The 19575-nt window shown below is 42.3% G+C and overlaps 2 protein-coding genes across 2 annotated transcripts; one reads left to right on the top strand and one right to left on the bottom strand.

Moving 5' to 3' along the window:
• Window positions 1-17: 17 nt before the first annotated feature.
• On the bottom strand, window positions 18-1321 carry LOC103713465 (short-chain dehydrogenase reductase 4-like). The gene is made up of 2 exons (XM_008800406.4): window positions 1128-1321; window positions 18-1032 (listed from the first exon to the last, which is right to left on the bottom strand). The coding sequence occupies exons 1-2, from the start codon at window positions 1139-1141 to the stop codon at window positions 249-251; spliced, it is 798 nt and encodes a 265-aa protein (XP_008798628.1). The 5' UTR covers window positions 1142-1321; the 3' UTR covers window positions 18-248.
• A 1949-nt stretch (window positions 1322-3270) lies between these two features.
• Window positions 3271-9139, top strand: LOC103713466. Its single transcript, XM_008800407.4, has 2 exons — window positions 3271-3587; window positions 8270-9139. The coding sequence occupies exons 1-2, from the start codon at window positions 3476-3478 to the stop codon at window positions 8974-8976; spliced, it is 819 nt and encodes a 272-aa protein (XP_008798629.2). The 5' UTR covers window positions 3271-3475; the 3' UTR covers window positions 8977-9139.
• The last annotated feature ends 10436 nt before the right edge of the window (window positions 9140-19575 follow it).

Here is a 19575-nt window from a genome sequence, read left to right as displayed (position 1 = left end):
TTGAATTTTAAATGTCATAATCAGCAGAAATTACGTTGTTAGTTATCATCGTTCATGGCTTTTGTACAGATCCAACAGCAGCACACACGGCCAAATGAATCTCTCTGATTTGAATGGGTGAAAGAAACAAACAGGTGTTATTCAGCTGGATAGCAAGGGTTAGGCTTCACACTGCAGACATAGCACTAGGACCCGAAAGCCGGATCTCCAACCAGACGAGAAAGCTTGGCCACCTTACAGCAAGACGACTATTTCTTGAGGAAGGTGCGCGTGTTCTGACCGACGACTGTCCGCCCTCCGTCCACCACCAAATCGTGCCCGGTGATGAATTCCGACTCATCCGACGCCAGGAACAGCGCGGCCTCCGCGATGTGGCTCGTCTTGAGCACCACCCCCTTCAGCCTGGACAGGGCCTCGCCGTACTCCTCCACCTTGCTCGGGCTCCCACCGAGGTGCTCGCACGCGAGGGGCGTGGCCACGGCCGAGGGGGACACGCAGTTCACCCGGATGCCGTGCTCCCCGAGCTCCACCGCGGCCGCGCGCACCAGCCCCAGCACGGCGTGCTTCGACGCCACGTAGGCCGCCACCCCGGCTCCCCCACGGCTCGCCGCCACGCTCGCGGTGCAGACGATGGACCCCCGCGTCCCGCGCGCCACCATCGCGCGCGCCGCGTGCTTGACGGCCGCAGCCGCTCCCCGCGCGTTGACGGCCATGACGTCGTCCCACACCTCCAGGCTCGCCTCCAGGATGGGTCCCACGGGGCCTACCTTCCCCGCGTTGCTGAAGAGGACGTCCAGCCGGCCGTGGGTCCGGACGGCGAAGTCCACCGCCGCCTCCAGCTGCTTCTCGTCGCGGACGTCGCAGTGGCGGTAGGCGCAGCGGTCGAGGCCGATGGAGGCGGCGACGGCGCGGCCGAGCTCGTCCTGGATATCGGCGATGATGACGAGGGCGCCCTCGGAGGCGAAGAGCCTCGCGGTGGCCTCGCCGATGCCGCTGGCCCCTCCGGTGATGATGGCCACCTTGCCTTCCAACCTGTGAGCGAACCGATCAAACTAGCAGTTTAACGGTCGACGGAGCTGGCCGTGGATGAGAGACAGAGAGAGTGTGAAGTAGACATCATTGCTTACCTTGGCCGTGACATGGTGTTATCGGGTTCCGGCGACGGTCGGAAATCTTAATTTGCTGTTTTGGGAAAGATCAATATACTTGTGCTTATAATAGGGAAAAAGAGATCGAATCGGATGATCGAGGGACAGAGGCATATAGCATGAGACATGGAACCGGCCAACTAAACCATGGCCATCACTGGAAGGAGCGGAGTGCCCAAAGCCCATGGCTCATCATGTTCTCGGAGGATCCCGCAAGCTGAAGCGCTGATGGGTCCCAGCCGAGGTGCTCGGTTGTCAAACCTTATCTCTTCCACCGACGCCATCGTGGCAGAAAAGTAGCCTGAAACCAACCAACATTGGTACCAGTTCTTCAACTGGGATGTTTTTGAAAATATCCGGCTCTTAAAATATCAGATTAGGATCATTGATGACGATTTGCAATATTTAAATTAATTACAAACCAAAATTCACTAATTTGGAACTCTTTTGCTTATGGATCAAATCAGCAAAATATAGACCGCAGATACAACTAGCGAGCAAAAATACGGCAAAAAGTGTATCATTTACAATTTTTGATTTTTGATTTTAATGTAAGATATTTTGAAATGTATATACGAATCAAACCAAAACATGATAAATTATTAATTTTATTTTTATTTGATGCATGAAGGTGTAATGGCTCAGGATCTAACCAAAAAAAAAAAACTGGAGGTATCATGTGAGTTTCTTAACCTTGTATAACTACTCAAATTTTTTCTAGGGAATAACTTATGTAACATTAAACGTAAGCCTACATGGGTTTTCGCATGCTTCATTCATTTTAAATCCTAACTAATGATCCAAGTTTAATCAAATTCAATCACAAGCATAATTGATAAATTTATAGTCAGTTTCAATGAGTCTGTGGTGCAATATTCCTTGGTTCACATAGACCATGAGTAAGTTCTGGTCTGATGTCATTTGTAGGACTCAGGATATAATCTAAAAAAAAACATTAACTAAAAGATGTTATTTAAGTTTTTTGGTTATGTATAAATATTAAAGATCTTTATCAATAACTGATATAGGATTGAACACATCCATACCTAGGTCCTCATAGCATACCTACATAGTTTATGACTTTTACTTAAATATGGTAGAACGGAGTCAGAAGTACCGATTTTCATTTCAGGGATCTTTTGTTATATGTGGGTTGCTAGCGATTGGCCTTGTCCTCGGGAAAATGGCCGACACAAACAGTGCTATATCAGCCTGTAGAGAAACGTAGACAAGTGGTTTTACTTTTTGAGTAATATTCTAAAATATATCTATTTTATATTTTTTAATCTTTTAGGAAGACAAATAAACCCAAAATATTAGATAGTAATTTTAACATTTAGCAATAATTTTTATATAGCTGATATTTTTTATTTTTGTCGTATTATTACTATTTTAGATTAAACTAGAGAATACTTGTACTTTATTATTTTCCAGTCAAGTGAGCACAAACCCTAGCCATAAAGCCATGTGTAGCTAAATTCTGGTAATTCTTGTTGATGCATAATTTATATTTTGAGGAAAAATAAATCTTATTGGAACTTGTAGTTCTCACATCTATTTGTACTACTTTTTTGTACGCGGATAGTTTGGACGGCTAGTGTTTGGAAGGCAGTTGATCAGAGAAGGACAAGTCTCTCGCTTGTTGGGTCGCCTCTTATGCCGCTCGGCACTCCGGAGAGATTATTTGGACTTCGTTAGGAGATACTCCCTCTACGTTGCACTCTTTATTTTATTTTGATTTGGCTGGATGTACTCAACTTAAAGTTATATGAATTGCCGTTTTCAAAAAAAAAAAAAAAAAAAAAAAAAAAAAAAAAAAAAAAAAAAAAAAAAAAAAAGAAAAGAAAAAAGAAGCAAACACATACCCACAAAATCACGTGGAAATCCGTCTTAACCTTTTCCCACGCGGTTTATACGTACTGCGATCCGCGACAAAGGAAGCGAAGGATAACCCGGGCATGAATACGATGCTCTCCGACATGGCCTTTAGATCGTGAAAACGATCGTTGTTATTTTGGATCAAGATCAAGATCAGATAATTTTGGCCCATCGTTAAGAACCGTCGGGCCGGCTGCTGCCTTTGCGGTGCCAGCCAAGCCGTGTTAAAGAAAACCAGCGCGAGCGCCCAACGAAACGAATCCAAGTTTCGGTTCCGTCAGGTCGGGGTGCGCCTTGCACGGAAGGAAGGCCGAGGCTTCTTCGCCCTAAAGGAAGCAGGACCTCTCTAAAACTCCACTTGGGGAGAGGGGTGCCGCGTTGCGGGAGGGGGAGAGAGAGGAGGCGGGAGACCGACCCCATTCTCTTGTCTCTCCGAGCGACGGGAAGAGATGAGACGATCGGAGGTGATGACGGTGCTGTCGAACCGGATCGAGAGGGAGGAGCTGAAGCCCGGGGATCACATCTACTCCTGGAGGAAGGCCTACATCTATGCCCACCACGGTGATTCTCTCTCCCCTTGCTTCTTTCTTCTCCTCCTCCTCCTCCTTCGCATTATTACACATCATCTTCTTAAATAGAGGAGAGAAGAGGAGAGGAGAGGTTGGTAGGGTAGGGCAGCGTCGGTTTGGGTGAGGTTCTCCCTTCAAAGATCTTCTTGATCTCGTTCTTAGATTAGGTGCTCCCATATCCGAATTTTGGGTTCGGCTACACGGATCTAGATGTCTGCTTGCCGATTCTTTAAGGAGAAGGTAGGAAAGTGGGCAACATTGTCGGGGGTGGTTGAACAACGAGCCTTTGAAAGGGAACCAACCATATATTGCAATTTTCAGGATTGGGATTCCCTTTTGGCTCCAACATTCGTTGATTAGATTTCTGCTGCTCCATAGTTTTCCCCCTTTTTTCCGACACATGTAGGAATCAAGACATATATTGCACCAAATTTAGGAGGAATCAAGACAAAGTGAGGATAACAGCAAATACAAAATCACTCAATGACCCTATTTGTCTTCACGATTTAAGAAGTAATGCTAGCTTGCCTTGTTCCAATCGCATTCTACTTCCAAATTCAGTCTAGAAAGTTTTATGTTTATTAAAATTGTGTTCCAATGGACGAGGCTCCTGCTACTATGGGATCTAGGGAGGTTCAGATGGACGTAGCCTTAGCCCTGCTCATGGAGAGGCTGTTCCATATTTTGAACCTGTGACACCATGTCTCTATGGAGTCGCCAAGGCCCATCCTTTGAAATTCCTCTGTTTATCTTCTTCAAAAAAGGGGGAAAAAAGAAAATGCATCCCATCAAAATGAGGTCCTTGCTCAATCTCTTTAGATGCCATAGTTTTCGATCTCTTTAGTAGACAGGAGTCCATACTTGGGTCATAGATGTTGGCCAACTTACGAGGGAACCACCAATTGCTCTAGATGAAGGTACAATGATATATTGAGGGCATGATTGAGATCATGGAACCTTTTTGCATTGACATCTGCCTTGGTAAGGCCATCTCTTTGAGAATTCCCTTCACAACAAATGTTTAAGTCATTGCTTGGATCTAATGGGCAATCAAATTCAATTGGAAGCATAACCTGCCTTGCAGCTTTTTGAAGGAGAAAGAACATTTCAACTTTCAAATTGAATTAGCAATTTCTTTGAAGCAGTCCATTCCCACAATTTGAAGGCCATAAATTTCGTTCTGAACTTATGCTTTTAGCATTGGTTAATCCCTGTACCAAAGCTTATTTCCAACCATTTATTGGAATATCTGATGTCACAATGGTCTATTTCTGCTGTTCCAGTAACAGGAGCTGCCGGCTTGCATAATCTAGTTCCTTTCTATATAAGCACTGTCCCCTGTTACCAGTTGTGAATTTGCTATCATGTTACTCTTTTTGTTTGCTAGTGTGGATTAGCTTTCTAATTGTTATATTAGTTCTTCTTCCAAAAAAGATATCTCTATCAAGTGCTGGTGCATAATATATTGCTTTCCATTTTATCTTGCTTACATGTAAATTCCTATGAATGCTCTTGTCAAAATTGCATGGTTGAGGCTCGAGATAGCCGCTTATCATATAATTTAGAATTTCCAAGCCTTCCAACTACTGTTCTTCATCTTTAATTAGTTATAGCCAGAATACTGAAAGTATTCTGGATTGCTTTTTTCTCATCAGTATTAATTTTGTTAAATTTAATCTGTTACTCCTGCTCGTCTATTTGAGCTTTCCTATTCTAATAGACTAAAATGAGTTGCATATTCACCATGTGCTTTACTCCCTTCTCTGGCATAACACAACAAGAATTAATACTGGCGGGTGTTCTTTTAAAATTATGAGTTATGCACAATAGCTGTAGGTGTGCGGCATTATCTTTCTACGTCACTATATTTTTCCTGAACTCATTTTCGATTCTGAATCTGTAGCATGTAAACCTCATTCCTGAATCATTTAACAGGTTTTGACTTGTAGAAGTGGCAAATAGTAGAATATACACTTGGAAATGTAGCGACTGATAGATTGTCTTGTCAAGTAATAGATTTTGGGAGCTGTTTGAGATTTTAAGTTGCTCTTGGCTGTATTCTGCTCTGTCTTGAAGTAGACTAATGGAATGAGAAATAAGGGCTTGCAGAAACTAGTTGAAGAAACGAGAGCATATTTGTGATGGATGGTTGGCGGCCAAGCTTATCCATTGTTTTGTAAAAGTTCTGAAGGTTTCATTGTGTCCAATTCTCATGAAGGATGAAGTAAAACATATTGCTAGAAGTGCATCTTTGTCAATCTGCTGCTAATTAATTATTGTTTATTCCAGGGCGAGTTGCCTTCTTACCTCAGTTTCTCCTCTTTTCATCTTTTATCTTATTTCTTGATAAACTTACCCTCATCTACGAATAAAATAAAATTTTTTAGAAGAAAATAAGGATTTTATTAGTTATCATTGCCTATTTGACAAAATGCTTTCAACTACATTATGTGTATGATTAACTGTTACTTTACTGAGTATTTTTTGCTTCAAAAAAAAAAGAAGAAAATTTGTGACACTAAAAATCAGTTCATCTAGTTTCTTTACCTAACTGTCATGCCAATTTGTAGCATCTTCAACCAAAGATTCACTATAATACAGTTCATATGGAATGTGTTTGACTTATGAATATAAGTTTTTGATTTATTTATGGATATATTCTGGTTGTTGTATTTTGTTCTTTAAGAATTCCTGGTTTTAATTTTGTGTGACACCTTATAGATTAAAACCTTAACAGAAAACATCTAAATGGTTCATGACATTAAGGCGCTACCTCATCCAAAATTTAGAAATTTATCTATAAATCATCTTTTCATGCTTGAGAACATTTATAGATAATTCTTTTTAATGGTTTTACTCAAAAAATTCTTTTTAATGGTTATTTTTTCAATGAACATCTCAACCTTTTCAAGAGAGTAGAACCCTAAATACACTAGAAGAGGAGCCGACTTATATAAGTTCTGCAACCAAGCTATTCAATACAGGGATTCAAGTACCAGTAGCACAAGGTATGTCATAAGGGTGGCAGTTGATTGGGTCTGGTTAGGTCAAGTAAGGATAGCAATCTAGAGCAACCCCATACCTGGCCCCTTCCAAGAGCACGTCAAGACCTCTTGACCATACCCACCCATGGGATATTCCAGATCATCCATTTTACCCTAATCGAATCCACTTATGCAAGACCCAGTCCGTAATAAACTTAACCTAACCCATCTAATCTTTATAATTGTTATTGGATAATTTCCAAAATAATTTAAATAACTAGTATTGAGAAAAATACCAACCACTCAAAAAATTCTTATTCAAGGCCATAACAACCCGATCTAAATCGTTTCAACCCAACAGAATTCTGCTACGATGATCCGAGATCAGGTCAAGACCTCTTGACCATACCCACCCATGGGATATTCCAGATCACCCATTTTTCCCTAATCGAATCCACTTTGCAAGACCCAGTCCCTAATAAACTTAACCTAACCCATCATATCTAATCTTTATAATTGTTATTGGATAATTTCCAAAATAATTTAAATAACTAGTATTGAGAAAAATACCAACCACTCAAAAAATTCTTATTCAAGGCCATAACAACCCGACCTAAATCATTTCAACCCAATAGAATTCTGCTACAATGATCCGAGATCAGGTCACGACCTCTTGACCATACCCACCCATGGGATATTCCAGATCACCCATTTTTCCCTAATTGAATCCACTTTGCAAGACCCAGTCCCTAATAAACTTAACCTAACCCATCATATCTAATCTTTATAATTGTTATTGGATAATTTCCAAAATAATTTAAATAACTAGTATTGAGAAAAATACCGACCACTCAATAAATTCAATTCAAGGTCATAACAACCCGACCTAAATCATTTCAACCCAAACAGAATTCTGCTACAATGATCCAAGTCAAGTTAAAGCTCTGTCCTATACCCAACATATTTAAAGTTCAGGTCAGAAAATTTTTTTACCCATACCTGACCCTAACTGAAAATGCCCTTGACAAAAATGCAGTCCAAATAGAATCAGGTAGGGTAAGGCTTTCTATTCAGGTCAATTTTGCCGTGATGAGAAAGTTATGTTAGAATTGTAAAAAATGATATGATGGATGTCATGCCGACCCAGTGCTTCCCAGTATCGGCCTTGCAGAGTATGTGCCAGCTGGCATGGACTCAAAACCCTGGTTCAACATCCCATCTGTTATGATCAGGCTTCCTGTTTGGAGAGCCTTTCTTGGTTGCCTACAGCGGGGCCTTTTCAAGAAATGAATATCTTACATATTTTTCCATGACATACTCATTAGATCAGACAACCAATGCCACATGTTATTTCAGTTTTTCCCCGCCTAATTTTGGACAGATATGCTCTCTTAATTGTTTTACTTCTTAAAAAGTTTAGAACTTCTTAAGATTGCTGTATGTTTGTGGCTTCCAAATAACATCACAGTATGTGCTCATAATCATGAGAATCATCCTTGCTTCCTCATTGCATGTTAGCAACAACAATGGTATATTTTTTGTTATCGTGACTGCCAGAGTATGTTAGAATTCATGTTGGGACCATTTATGACTAAACAGGACATGATACTGCATGTTGTTTTTGTGCTGAATGTCATTTGTCTTTCTGTAACTACATGATATTAAGTGCCACTTCTTTGTCTTCTCCTAGGGATATATGTGGGAGATGGCATGGTCATCCACTTCACCAGAGCAGCAGGCGAGGAGATTGGCACAGGAACTGTGTTAGACAGAATTCTTTTCAGCTCTTCTCCATCTCATTTGGGAACCGTCTGTGAGAGATGCGGCGATCAGAGCAAGCTGCATGGTGTAATAATGTCCTGCCTTGATTGCTTCCTTGCTGAAGGCAATCTCTACCTTTTCCACTACTCTGTCTCCCCAGCTTTCTTCATTGCCAAAGCTCGGGGTGGGACCTGCACGCTGGCAGCTTCAGATCCACCTGATGCTGTTCTTCATCGTGCCAAATATCTACTAGATAATGGATTTGGCATGTATAGTATATTCAAGAACAACTGTGAGGACTTTGCAATATACTGCAAGACAGGTCTGCTCATAGTGACCTCTTTCAGCGTGGGACGAAGTGGACAGTTGACATCTTTGACAGCTGCGTTCTCGGCGATAGCATCTTCCCCTCTTCGTTTCTTGACTACCAGCGTTAGTGGGCTGACATTGGTAGTTAGTGGTATGTACTGCGTTGGCCGGTATGTATCTGATATTGGAGTTCGCAGGGATGTTGTCAAGACTCCTGTGGAGAGGCTAGTTTCAGAGTCAAGCATGGTTGAGCCTGAATCAGCACCACAGACTCTAGCCGGAAATGCACACTCAAATAGTCATTCTGTTGAAAAAATTGAAGGTTAATTTTAAGGGCCTTTATTTACTGGGAAATTATGTTATTTAATATAAGCATTCCATTGTTGTGAAGACAGATCTTGAGTGTATGAAATGTGTCTTATACATTTTGATGTATGTGATGGTCATTTTCTGTGGAAAAGAATTAAAAGTTGGGTTCTGATTTTAATTTGCAGCCAGAGTTCTTGATTGCTTGATTCCAAGTCTGAGGGAGATATCGGAGCTGATTATTTACCCGCCTAGTCCACCATCTTATTTGCATATTTATTTTATTTTTATTTTTGGGCTTGTTTGCATTTTTAGGGCTTATTTGTGTTATTTTCGGGCTTATTTAGAGTTATTTCTGTGTAAGGGGGTTTTATATTAATTGTATTTATTTGAGCCCTATATATAGGAGACTATCTTCATGTTTAGGGTTTTAATGAAGTGAATTAAAATTTCTCCTCCACGTTCTCCTCTCTTCTCTCTTTTCCCTCCTCTTCTTCTCTTCTCCTCCTCTCTTTATCTATTCTTCCTGCGTCTTCATAACATCTTCTTCTTTCTCCGTCCCTTGTTCTTCCTCCTCCTCTTTTCCTTTACTTATGCTACATCAACTTGGTATCAGAGCTTCGGCTTTGCCCCTGCCAAAGCCACGATCCAGGTTCTCTTCTCTTCCTCGGTTCCCACCAACAATCAGAACAGGCTCCCAGCCAAAGCCACAGGCTAGCTCTTTCTCTCTCGGTTCACGCCAGAAGGGGAAGATCCCCTCTCTTGGACCCCACCAGAAAAAAAAAGGAACAGCCCCTTCGTGGTTGGCCCTTCCCTGTCGCTGTGCCCACACCCACCGCCGTCTCCACCTCACGACGCCACCGGAGATCATCGCGCCCCACGGAAACCCACCGTGCCATGAGTTCCACGGTTCTGCCACCATCGGTCCCGTGACCGATCGCGGAAGAAGTCGCCGCCCGTTGAAAACCCAAGGTCGACTACCCCGGTGCCACCGTCCACGGAGCTGCAACCGGGCCTCTGCCTCCGTCCCGCAACCACCGCCGTGGAGACCGCAGCGTTACACCGAGTCCGTTGGCGGTTGAAGGCGGACTTCATTAATGGGTAAGATCCAAACCCGTTAACCTGCTAGCCCGGCTCCATTAAAAAAGAAAAAAGAAAAAAAAAGAGGGAGAGAGAGCCGCACGTTATCTGCGCATGCTTTTCTTGCACGTGAGTCACACGTGCTTGCCACAAAACCCGTGCACGTGAGTTACACGTGCTTGCCAAAAAAAAAAGGAAAAAAAAAAGGAAAAAAAGGGAAAAAAAACCCTGCCTCTGTTCATCTTCTTCCGCAGCCGTTTCGCCGCATCACTGCCTCCGTTGTCGCTTCCCCGCCACCGCCTATGCCGCTGCCACCTCGCCATCTCCACTGCCACGCGCCATCGCTGCCCCCGTGCCCTCCCCGCCGATCCGCGCCGCCTACACATGACTCGCCGCGCCGTCACCGAAGCCGTGCTTTGCCTTCTCTTTCGAGCGTCGCCGCTGCTGCCGCTCCACCGCTTTTGCACCACCTCCGCCCGGCTCCGCCTCCATCGAGCCTCATCCACCGACGCCGCCATGTCCGCCTTCACAATGACCCGCCGCCGTCTCCTGTGAACGACACCAGAACCCACGCCATCCTCGCCATCGCCACCCCGAGCACCACCGCAGCACCTTCCCGACTTCGTCCGCCATTCCCACCATCGCCTCCCTCATCTCCTCTCCCACTCTGCCTTTCCCCCTTGTCCCTCCATCCTTCCTACATGAATCACAGGCCAGCAGGTCCAACCCCACTGAATCAGCGCGTTGCCCACCCCATGCGTTCTTGCACCCGTATTGACCCAGGCCAGCGCACCCTCATTTGAGCGCGGCCCCGGCCCAAGCGGCTGCAGGTCCTGTCTCAGGCCCGATCCAGCCATTCTTTAGTCCATTTCAGAAGCCCAGGAGCCCCTTGTGCTGCAGATCCAGGTCCACAGCTCCAGCTAGCTTCGCCCGACGCCAACTTTGTGCTCGAGACTCTAAAACGGATGCTTCTGGTTGACTGCATCCACCACAGGTAACAGGTTCTTCTTTCTTTTGGGCTTGTTTATCTAATTATGTTCTAGTTCTCTTGCATGACAATCCTATTTTGAAAGCTTACTTTCCTATCAAACTTCAAAACCTAGAACATCTACTACCACACCCATCCTACTCACCATTTAAATCTAGATATTAAATTAGCACACCCTAGCGGCAGGATATTTCTCAACAATCCATCGATCAAATTACTTTAGGATTAGAATGACCATGATACGTGCTTGCAACCTAACTTCTTATAGCGATTAATTTCATACTTTAATTCTGAAATAACCAAAGTACAAATTGGTAACATTTAATTTTAAGTTACTTTTGTGAAAATTTGCTGATTTTCGAATTCATAGTAGGTTGCATTAGTAGGTTGTCCTGCATCCCATTTAGTCAGTCAGGATTCATTAGTAGCATTGCATGTCATATCACCAACTAGTGTAGTCCTTGCATGCCAACCCGTAGTGGCAGGGAGTACCTCCTCACTCATTCTAAGACCCCTTTAACCACCATAGATCCTAAGGTTCTGCAAGATCTCGTGGAACAAATCGCTGCCTTACAAGCTGACCATGAAGAATTCAAGCGAGAGATCCGTGCTCTAGTGCAACACCCTAGGACTCCTGAACCGTCAACCCCAATCGTAGCTTATCCTGAGTTTGGTTTGGCCACGGCACCTGCAGGTCTTCCCCATCCTCCTAGGAACCAACATCCTCCTGATCACCAGTGTGATCTTGACGAACGACTACTTCGTACCGTAAGAGTAGATGCCCCCACATTTGCTGGTCAACTAGAGCCAAGCATGTATCTTGATTGGAGAGCAGCCATGGATAATTATTTTGAGTGGTACGAAATGACTAATGATAGAAAAGTATGATTCGCTAAAATGAAGCTTATTGGGCAAGCTCACTGGTACTGGCATAATGTTGAACATATGCGTGAGACCCAAAGGCTTCCTTGTATCACCACTTGGGAGGATATGAAAGAAAAGCTGAATGAGAAGTATCTACCATTCTTTTACCGACAATGCCTTATGGATAGGTGGCAGAAACTAACTCAAAGGACATTAACCGTTGCCGATTACATTGGACGATTTGAGAAGTTTCATATGAGATGCGGTGTAATCGAAGAGAAGACTGTTACCCTCTCTAGGTTTCGGGTAGGACTCCGCGAGGAGATCCAGAAAGAATTAATCCTCCGAAAGATTACCACCCTTGGCCAAGCATACCAGTTGGCTCAAGATATGGATAGTTTCTTACGGATCCCTGTAGTGAGGCGTACCGACTCTCGACCCATAGTCCCAGGAGCCCGACCTAGTCAAAATTATCTCCCGCAATTTAGACCACTTTCCAATCCTCCTAACTAGCCCGGTTCTAGCCAAGCACCGACTAGGACATCCCTGATGCCTGCCCAGAACCCGTTAAATAATAAAGAAAAAGGCATACTAGTTCCAACCCTCCTTCTAGAAGCCAAACCCAATGTTTCAGGTGCCAAAAATTTGGTCATATAGCGTCCCAATGTAATGCTAAGACCTATTTAATGACTAAACTTGAAGATGGGACCCAGGAGACTGAATGTGTCGAAGAAGTCTATGAACCAAACATTAAGGATTTTGTAGAAGACTTTGTAGACGAACAGATCGGGTTAGAGTTTATCCAGGCTGAACCCCAAAAGGAGCCCACTGATCAGAATGACCCAAACCCTAGGCTTCATGTGGTTAGGTGTACTCTAGCTCAGACTAAGACCGAACAAGATTGGCGTAGGACCTCCCTGTTTTACACGCTCATTAAGATCAATGGTAAAACGTGCAAAATCCTACTTGATAGCGGGAGTTGCATCAACGCCATTGCTTCCGAAGTTGTATCCCGCCTCGGCCTGAAATCTACCCCTCATCCCAACCCATATAATGTAGTTTGGGTAGATAAGACGTCCATCTCAGTGTCGGAAAGATGTTTCGTCCCGATTCAATTCCTATCTTATAAAGACGAAATCTGGTATAACTGCATTCCGATGGACGTAGGTCATGTCATTCTAGGGAGACCTTGGCTGTACAATATGGACGTCACACTTCAGGAATGTTCGAATTCGTGTAGCTTTATGTTTCAGGGTCGAAAAATTATACTGAACTCATTGCCTCCTAGAAAGCCCGCTCTTGAAAAGAAGAGTACCACTCTACAAAAAGATGAATCACCTCACATCATTACTTCGAAAGAGGTAATGAAGGATATCGAAAGCCAATCACCTGTGTTTTCCCTTGTGGCTAGAGCCATCAGTGTGGAGTCGAACCCTGAGCACCCACCGGCAGTATTTTCCTTGCTAGAGGAGTTTCACTCTATCTTCCATGAGGATCCTCCAGATACACTTCCTCCGATGCGTGATATCCAGCACGCAATTGATCTCGTTCCTGGATCATCCTTACCAAATCTTCCTCATCATAGGCTCAACCCAAACGAGCACACTGAACTGAAACGTCAAGTTGACGAACTCTTCACCCGAGGGCATGTTCGTGAGAGCCTGAGCCCCCGTGCTGTACCCGCACTCCTCACTTTCAAGAAAGATGGGTCTTGGAGGATGTGTGTTGATAGCCGTGCCATCAATAAAATCACGGTTAAAGTATCGTTTTTCCATCCCTAGGCTAGACGACTTTTTTGATTTTATGTCTGGTGCTACGGTTTTCTCCAAGATCGACCTGAAGAGTAGATACCACCAGATTCGGATTTGTCTCGAATGTCCATGGCAAGATGTCAGTATTGACTTCGTGTTAGGACTTCTTCGTACCTCTATCAAGCACGATTCTAATTTTGTGGTTGTGGGCTGTTTCTCAAATATGACTCACTTTCTCCTCTGTTCTAAGACTTCTGATGCTTCTAAAGTTGCCAAACTTTATTTCAATGAAGTCGTTAGACCTCCTGACCTTCCAAAATCTATTATATCTGATAGGAATGTTAAATTCGTGAGCTACTCTAATAAAATTCTTTGGCATATTATAGGCACCAAACTAAAAGTTTCTTCCGCCTATCAATCCCAAACCGACAGCCAGACTGAAGTTGTCAACCATAGCCTTAGAAACCTGGTAAAATATCTAAAAGATAAGCGTGTTAGGACCTGGGATTTAGTGTTACCGACAGTCGAGTTTGCATATAATAGTTCGGTCAATAGGTCTTTAGGCATAAGTCTCTTCGAAGTGGTGAATTGTTATAAACCTAAGCAGCCCATAGACTTGATTTCCATATCTCATCAACATAAAATCTCTGAGTCTGCACATTCATTTGCATCACACATGCATTCATTGCATTAGAAAATCAGCAAGCGTATTCACTCTAATAACTTAAAATATAAATCCCTTGCTGATTTGCACAGACGTTATAAAGAATTGAATGTAGGAGATTATGTCATGGTGAGAATTAGACCTGAACGACTTTCTTCGGAAACGTTCAAAAAGTTGCAATCTCGTAGCGCGGGACCGTTCCAAGTTCTAAAGAAAATCAGTTCGAATGCTTATGTTGTAGATCTTCCTGAAGACTATGGGATTAGTGCGACATTTGATATTGAAGATTTAGTCCCATACAAAAAGTCAACATTCATTCCTTCTGACTCTTTTGTTGATACACCTGCCTTTGTTGATCACCTTGACCCATCACCTGCTATTGAGCCTCCACCTCCAAAGTTTCATGCACGCAGAGAACACATAGAACATATATTAGATGAGCATGTTGTATCTACCAGGAGAGGAAGTTACCAATGTTACCTTATTCGGTGGAAAGGTCGACCCGAATCGGATGTGACATGGATTTCGCGAGCCGAGTTGCAGCGCCTTGACCCTGACCTTCTGGAGCAGTACGACAGCCGGCCAGACCTGTACTCGATGGGGTCGAGTTTTTCCCATCTGGAAGGAGTTGATGGGGACATCGGAGCTGATTATTAACCCGCCTAGTCCACCATCTTATTTGCATATTTATTTTATTTTTATTTCTGGGCTTGTTTGCATTTTTAGGGCTTATTTGTGTTATTTTTGGGCTTATTTGGAGTTATTTCTATGTAAGGAGGTTTTATATTAATTGTGTTTATTTGGGCCCTATATATATAGGGGATTATCTTTATGATTAGGATTTTAATGAAGTGAATTGAAATTTCTCCCGCACGTTCTCCTCTCCTCTCTTTTCCCTCTTCTTCTTCTCTTCTCCTCCTCTCTTTATCTATTCTTCCACGTTCTCCCTGACTGCATCAGGGACCAGACCCGGCCGAGGGTCGAAAAATAAAACAAAGAAAAATAGAGCAGAAGATATCTCGCTTGTACTTGGTCCAGCAAGGTCTCGATTTGGCTGGGTTTAGCGAAAGAAGAAGGCGAAGATTAGTGGTGATCTCGAATGGCGAGGTTAGACGACAGTGGATTCGGAAATGGGGGACCGGCTCTCCTTTTTTCAAAGAAAAATGGAGGAGGTCCTTCCCTGGACGCGATCAACATCGGCGACCGAGGATAGAGACTAAGCAGGAAATTAAGGTTGGTGGTGAGGAGTTGCTGCTCGAGAAGGAAGGGAAGATTTGGCTGCGAGGTCCTGCTCTCAGGCTGTGCCGCCGCTACTGCCGCTGCCGCCTTTAGACTTGAGGGCGCATGCGAGGTGGTGCAGGAAGGGGAAACCCTTGGTAAGCATCACATGGCGGCACCTCTCGACGGCAGCAGCCCAGTGATCGCAGCCATGGCCTTAGCCCGCTGCTAGAGTTTTGGTGAAATACATCAAATAATAATAATAGCTAAATTATTTTAGAATGATTTAGAAAATTGAAAAGAATATTTGAACATTTTTAAAAATTAAGAAGCGCCTCTAAGAATCATAAAAATCTTAGAGGATGAAATTATAATTTTGTAAAAATTTTCTCTATAAATGGTGCTAATTTTTGTGGCCACTTGGGCATGACACAAATGTATACAATAATTTTTTTCAAACAGGTTTCGTCAAAAAAGAAAAATGATTGATTGTTAAAAAACGAAATTCCAATGATAACCATTTAGCACCACCTCCCTTTAACAATTTTGATCAGTCCATTTTTGCCCAAGAAAAGACTGCAAGTCTGCAAGGTCGTTGATGTATCAAAGAAATTGTAAGTGAAGCTTTACTCAATGATTGGCACCAGCAGATGCACATACTAATATGGAACAATAAGGCTTATGAACCTGCACATTCCCCTGTTCATGTCCATTCTTTCGCATAGGTTAAATTTGAACTCTGATTCGCCCCCTACGTATAGGTCTGCGGCAATCTCATCTCCAAGGCACAATAACCCAGCTCAGCCCGTTCCTTCTCTAATGAGCACGACCCTGTAGAGACTTGACCCGACCGACTCCTTTAGATGCCCAGAAAAGATAAAAAGATAGAAAGCGGAAAGTTGAAGAGTGAAAGAACTCTTTATTTGTGGGAAAAACTTTCGGAAGATTGAGTACGAGTGAGAGAAAGATTGGATTATTTTTTGATTAATCCCGGAGGAGTCTATTTATAGACTCTATCCGGAAGACTGAAGAGATGCAATGGCTCCGAAGATAAGTAATATTTTGGAAACACCCTATCTCTTTGAAAATCAATGTTCTCCTTCGAAGAGTCACAACTCTTCTAAAAAAGGTATCTTATAAAAGAGTATTTTAAAGCATTTAAAACAACTAAAGATTGGGGATAGGAAAATTTAATTTTTTTAATTAAAACTCCAACAATCCCTCACAAAATATTTTTTTTAAAATCATAAAGTAGAATATCTGAGCAACTTATACGTATAATAGGTAAGGTGTCCCATGGACTTGAACCTCACTTAGTGTTAATAGTATCTATCTAAAGGAACCATAGTAGATTAGACCTTAAACCTTCTATTTATCACACTCACAGAATGGATCAATTGGATCTTTATACGGTCAGCACTATTTAAAGGCCTTGCACTTAGTACCTTGATTTTTCATTAGGATTAGCCCAAATCCCTAGTCGTAGCCTATACAATAATTCTCACATAGGTAAGTTCTCCAAGGATATTTGTGACCTAATTCCTAGCAAATTTTTTATCTTGGATTTATTAAGAGTATAACTCAACCTTTCAGTAAATATTTTTGTTACTAATAAGAGCACTCATCATAGAGATGGGAGAAGATATACTCCAAAAAATATGTTCTGATACGATCGCTCAATCAGTTTCGTTTCTACGATATTGAACCTCCTTCATAGAATCTTCAATCACAGAGGTTAGGTATCCATTGTTAGTGACCAAATAATGGGCTTAAGCACCATCCCCCTCGATGAATCTAGGACTCCACTCCTAGACAAACACTTGATTAAATGATTTGTCAAGTTTTTCTTAGACTTGACAAATTTTAAGAAAACAACATTACTCTTTTTGAGTTGTCTTACAAATTTATGACGGTTCTGGATGTGTCGGTTCATCTTTTTATTAATACTCTTTTGAGTCATAAGGTTTTGAGTTAGATTCTAAATCTAATTATTTACATAATTTTTAGAGCAATATAACTTTCTTAAAAGACTATTTTTGTGAAAAAAACAACATTCTGAATGAAGTTAAGGCTTTTAAATTTCTATAAAATTAAACTAAATCTAATTTTGTGCTTGCAAGTTAAATTTTGATAAACATATATATATATATATATATATATATATATATATATATATATATATATAGTACAATCAAGTTCACGTTCTTAGGCTGTTGGAAATATTTTGTCTAAAAATTACTATATGTTTATTTTATAGAAGTATTATAAAGGAATAGTCTACTAAAATAAAATCAGAAAATTAAAAAAAGCTTGCCTGAATCGAGGCATATGATATACACTGCCCTAAGAACGTGATTCGCCCTTACGTGTAGGTCTGCGACAATCTTGTCTCCAAGGTACAATAACCCAGCTCAGCCCAATCATTCTCTGACGAGCACAATCGCTGTAGAGGCTTGATCCGATCGACTCATTTAGATGCACAGAAAAGATAAAAAGATAGAAAGCAGAAAGTTGAAGAGTAAAAGAACTCCTTATCCATAGGAGAAATTCTCGAGAGACAGAGTATGAGTGAGAGAGAGACTGGATTATTTTTTGATTAATCCTGAGGAATCTATTTATAGATTCTATCCGAAAAACCGAAGAGACATGATGGTTCCGAAGATATGTAACATTGCGGAAATACCGTATCTTTTCAGAAACTAACATTCTTTTTCAAAAAATCACAACTCTTCTGACTCATAAAAAATTATTTTAAAGTATTTAAAATAACTAACAATTAGAAAATAAAAATAAAAATTTTTATTTTTAATTAAAACTCCAACAGAAGGATGGGCAGGACCCTCTTCTTCCTCAAAGACTGAGGAAAGAAGAAGCGAAAGGTCACAGCCTGCAGATTAGCATGTAGGAGAGATTTCTTGGGTACGTTTTTGCCAACAACCTTGGCAGGTGTAATGCGGAGTATATTTCCAGGTACTGCCCCTTTTATCGTAACGACTCGTAGTTCACTCTCTATCTTCTCTCTATCTTCACAATCTTCAACTCCCACCCTTCCAGGCATGTTTTTTTTTACCCTCGTACACACGACCAAGGGTCGTTCCAGCACCTATAGAACCCAAGGCTCTACGACTCCTAAAACGGCGAGCAGTAGCAGTTTTGTCTTTGGAGCCTAAGGCTATTTTGTCTTTGAGGCCTTTTCTACAGTGGACCGGCCTAAGTCCAACTCACAGGAGGGTCTTTTTTTTTCTTTTATTTTGTCTTTGAGGTCTTTCCTGCGGTAGGTCTTCTTTGGGCCAGGGCCTTAGGCAACCGCCACAATCGCCTAAGAGTTAGGCCGGCCCTGGCCACATTGGCCCATGTCAGAAATTGTGCCTTGAGGAATGAGTGATGGAATGGGATAGTGATACGTACCGCGTGTTTCTTCCGCGAGCACATCCCAGTATCCCACTTGCGGTCGAATGGGATTGTTAATTTTGTCAAAGATAGACTAATACATGAAACACTTGGTTAAACTGAAACATTTAATTGTAGAAATGACAAAGATATGGATATTGTTGCTGCTAAATTCCGAGCCGAAATTGTTCGCCGCTCGGCGTGCGCTAAGTCGGTGAGAACCTAAGAGAAATAAGATCGGGTGAGACCGAGGTGAGTAAGAATTGATTACCGCCGAGGCCAACCTATGAGAAGTCCGCTTACTGCAAAATTTCTGGCGGAGGACTTCCAATGCTTAAGCCAGAATAATAGAGCAACAATGTGGAAGGAAAAAAAAGTTTATAAATAGAAGTCTCCAAATGAACTTATTTGAGGATCCCCGGATTGTCCCTAGGGTAAAATATACATCTGTTACCTTGTTACCTGACTTAGTGCTACATGCCTTAACTATGTAGTAATGATCGGCCATACGTTGACAGCATGGTAATTGTCCCGTGCGAGCAGCACGCGGCAATAATAATGTTGATCGCACCTTACCCGCAACCTTGATTTATCTGTCGGTCGTTATTGCTTTCGATCAAGGTGACCTCGGTTTTACTGAGGTCATTCCCCTCGGTTCAGATTAA

This window comes from Phoenix dactylifera, unplaced genomic scaffold, assembly GCF_009389715.1.
Source record: "Phoenix dactylifera cultivar Barhee BC4 unplaced genomic scaffold, palm_55x_up_171113_PBpolish2nd_filt_p 000591F, whole genome shotgun sequence".
NCBI classification, from domain to species: domain Eukaryota; kingdom Viridiplantae; phylum Streptophyta; class Magnoliopsida; order Arecales; family Arecaceae; genus Phoenix; species Phoenix dactylifera.
The sequence above is the reverse complement of the archived record's forward strand: the minus strand, read 5'-3'. Positions and strand labels throughout refer to the sequence as shown.

Bases quoted from the DNA above. Each gene is read 5' to 3' on its own strand.
- LOC103713466 (XM_008800407.4), top strand. From the start codon at position 3,476: ATGAGACGATCGGAGGTGATGACGGTGCTGTCGAACCGGATCGAGAGG. The intron at 3,588-8,269 runs GTGATTCTCTCT...GTCTTCTCCTAG, and splicing joins CTACATCTATGCCCACCACG to GGATATATGTGGGAGATGGC.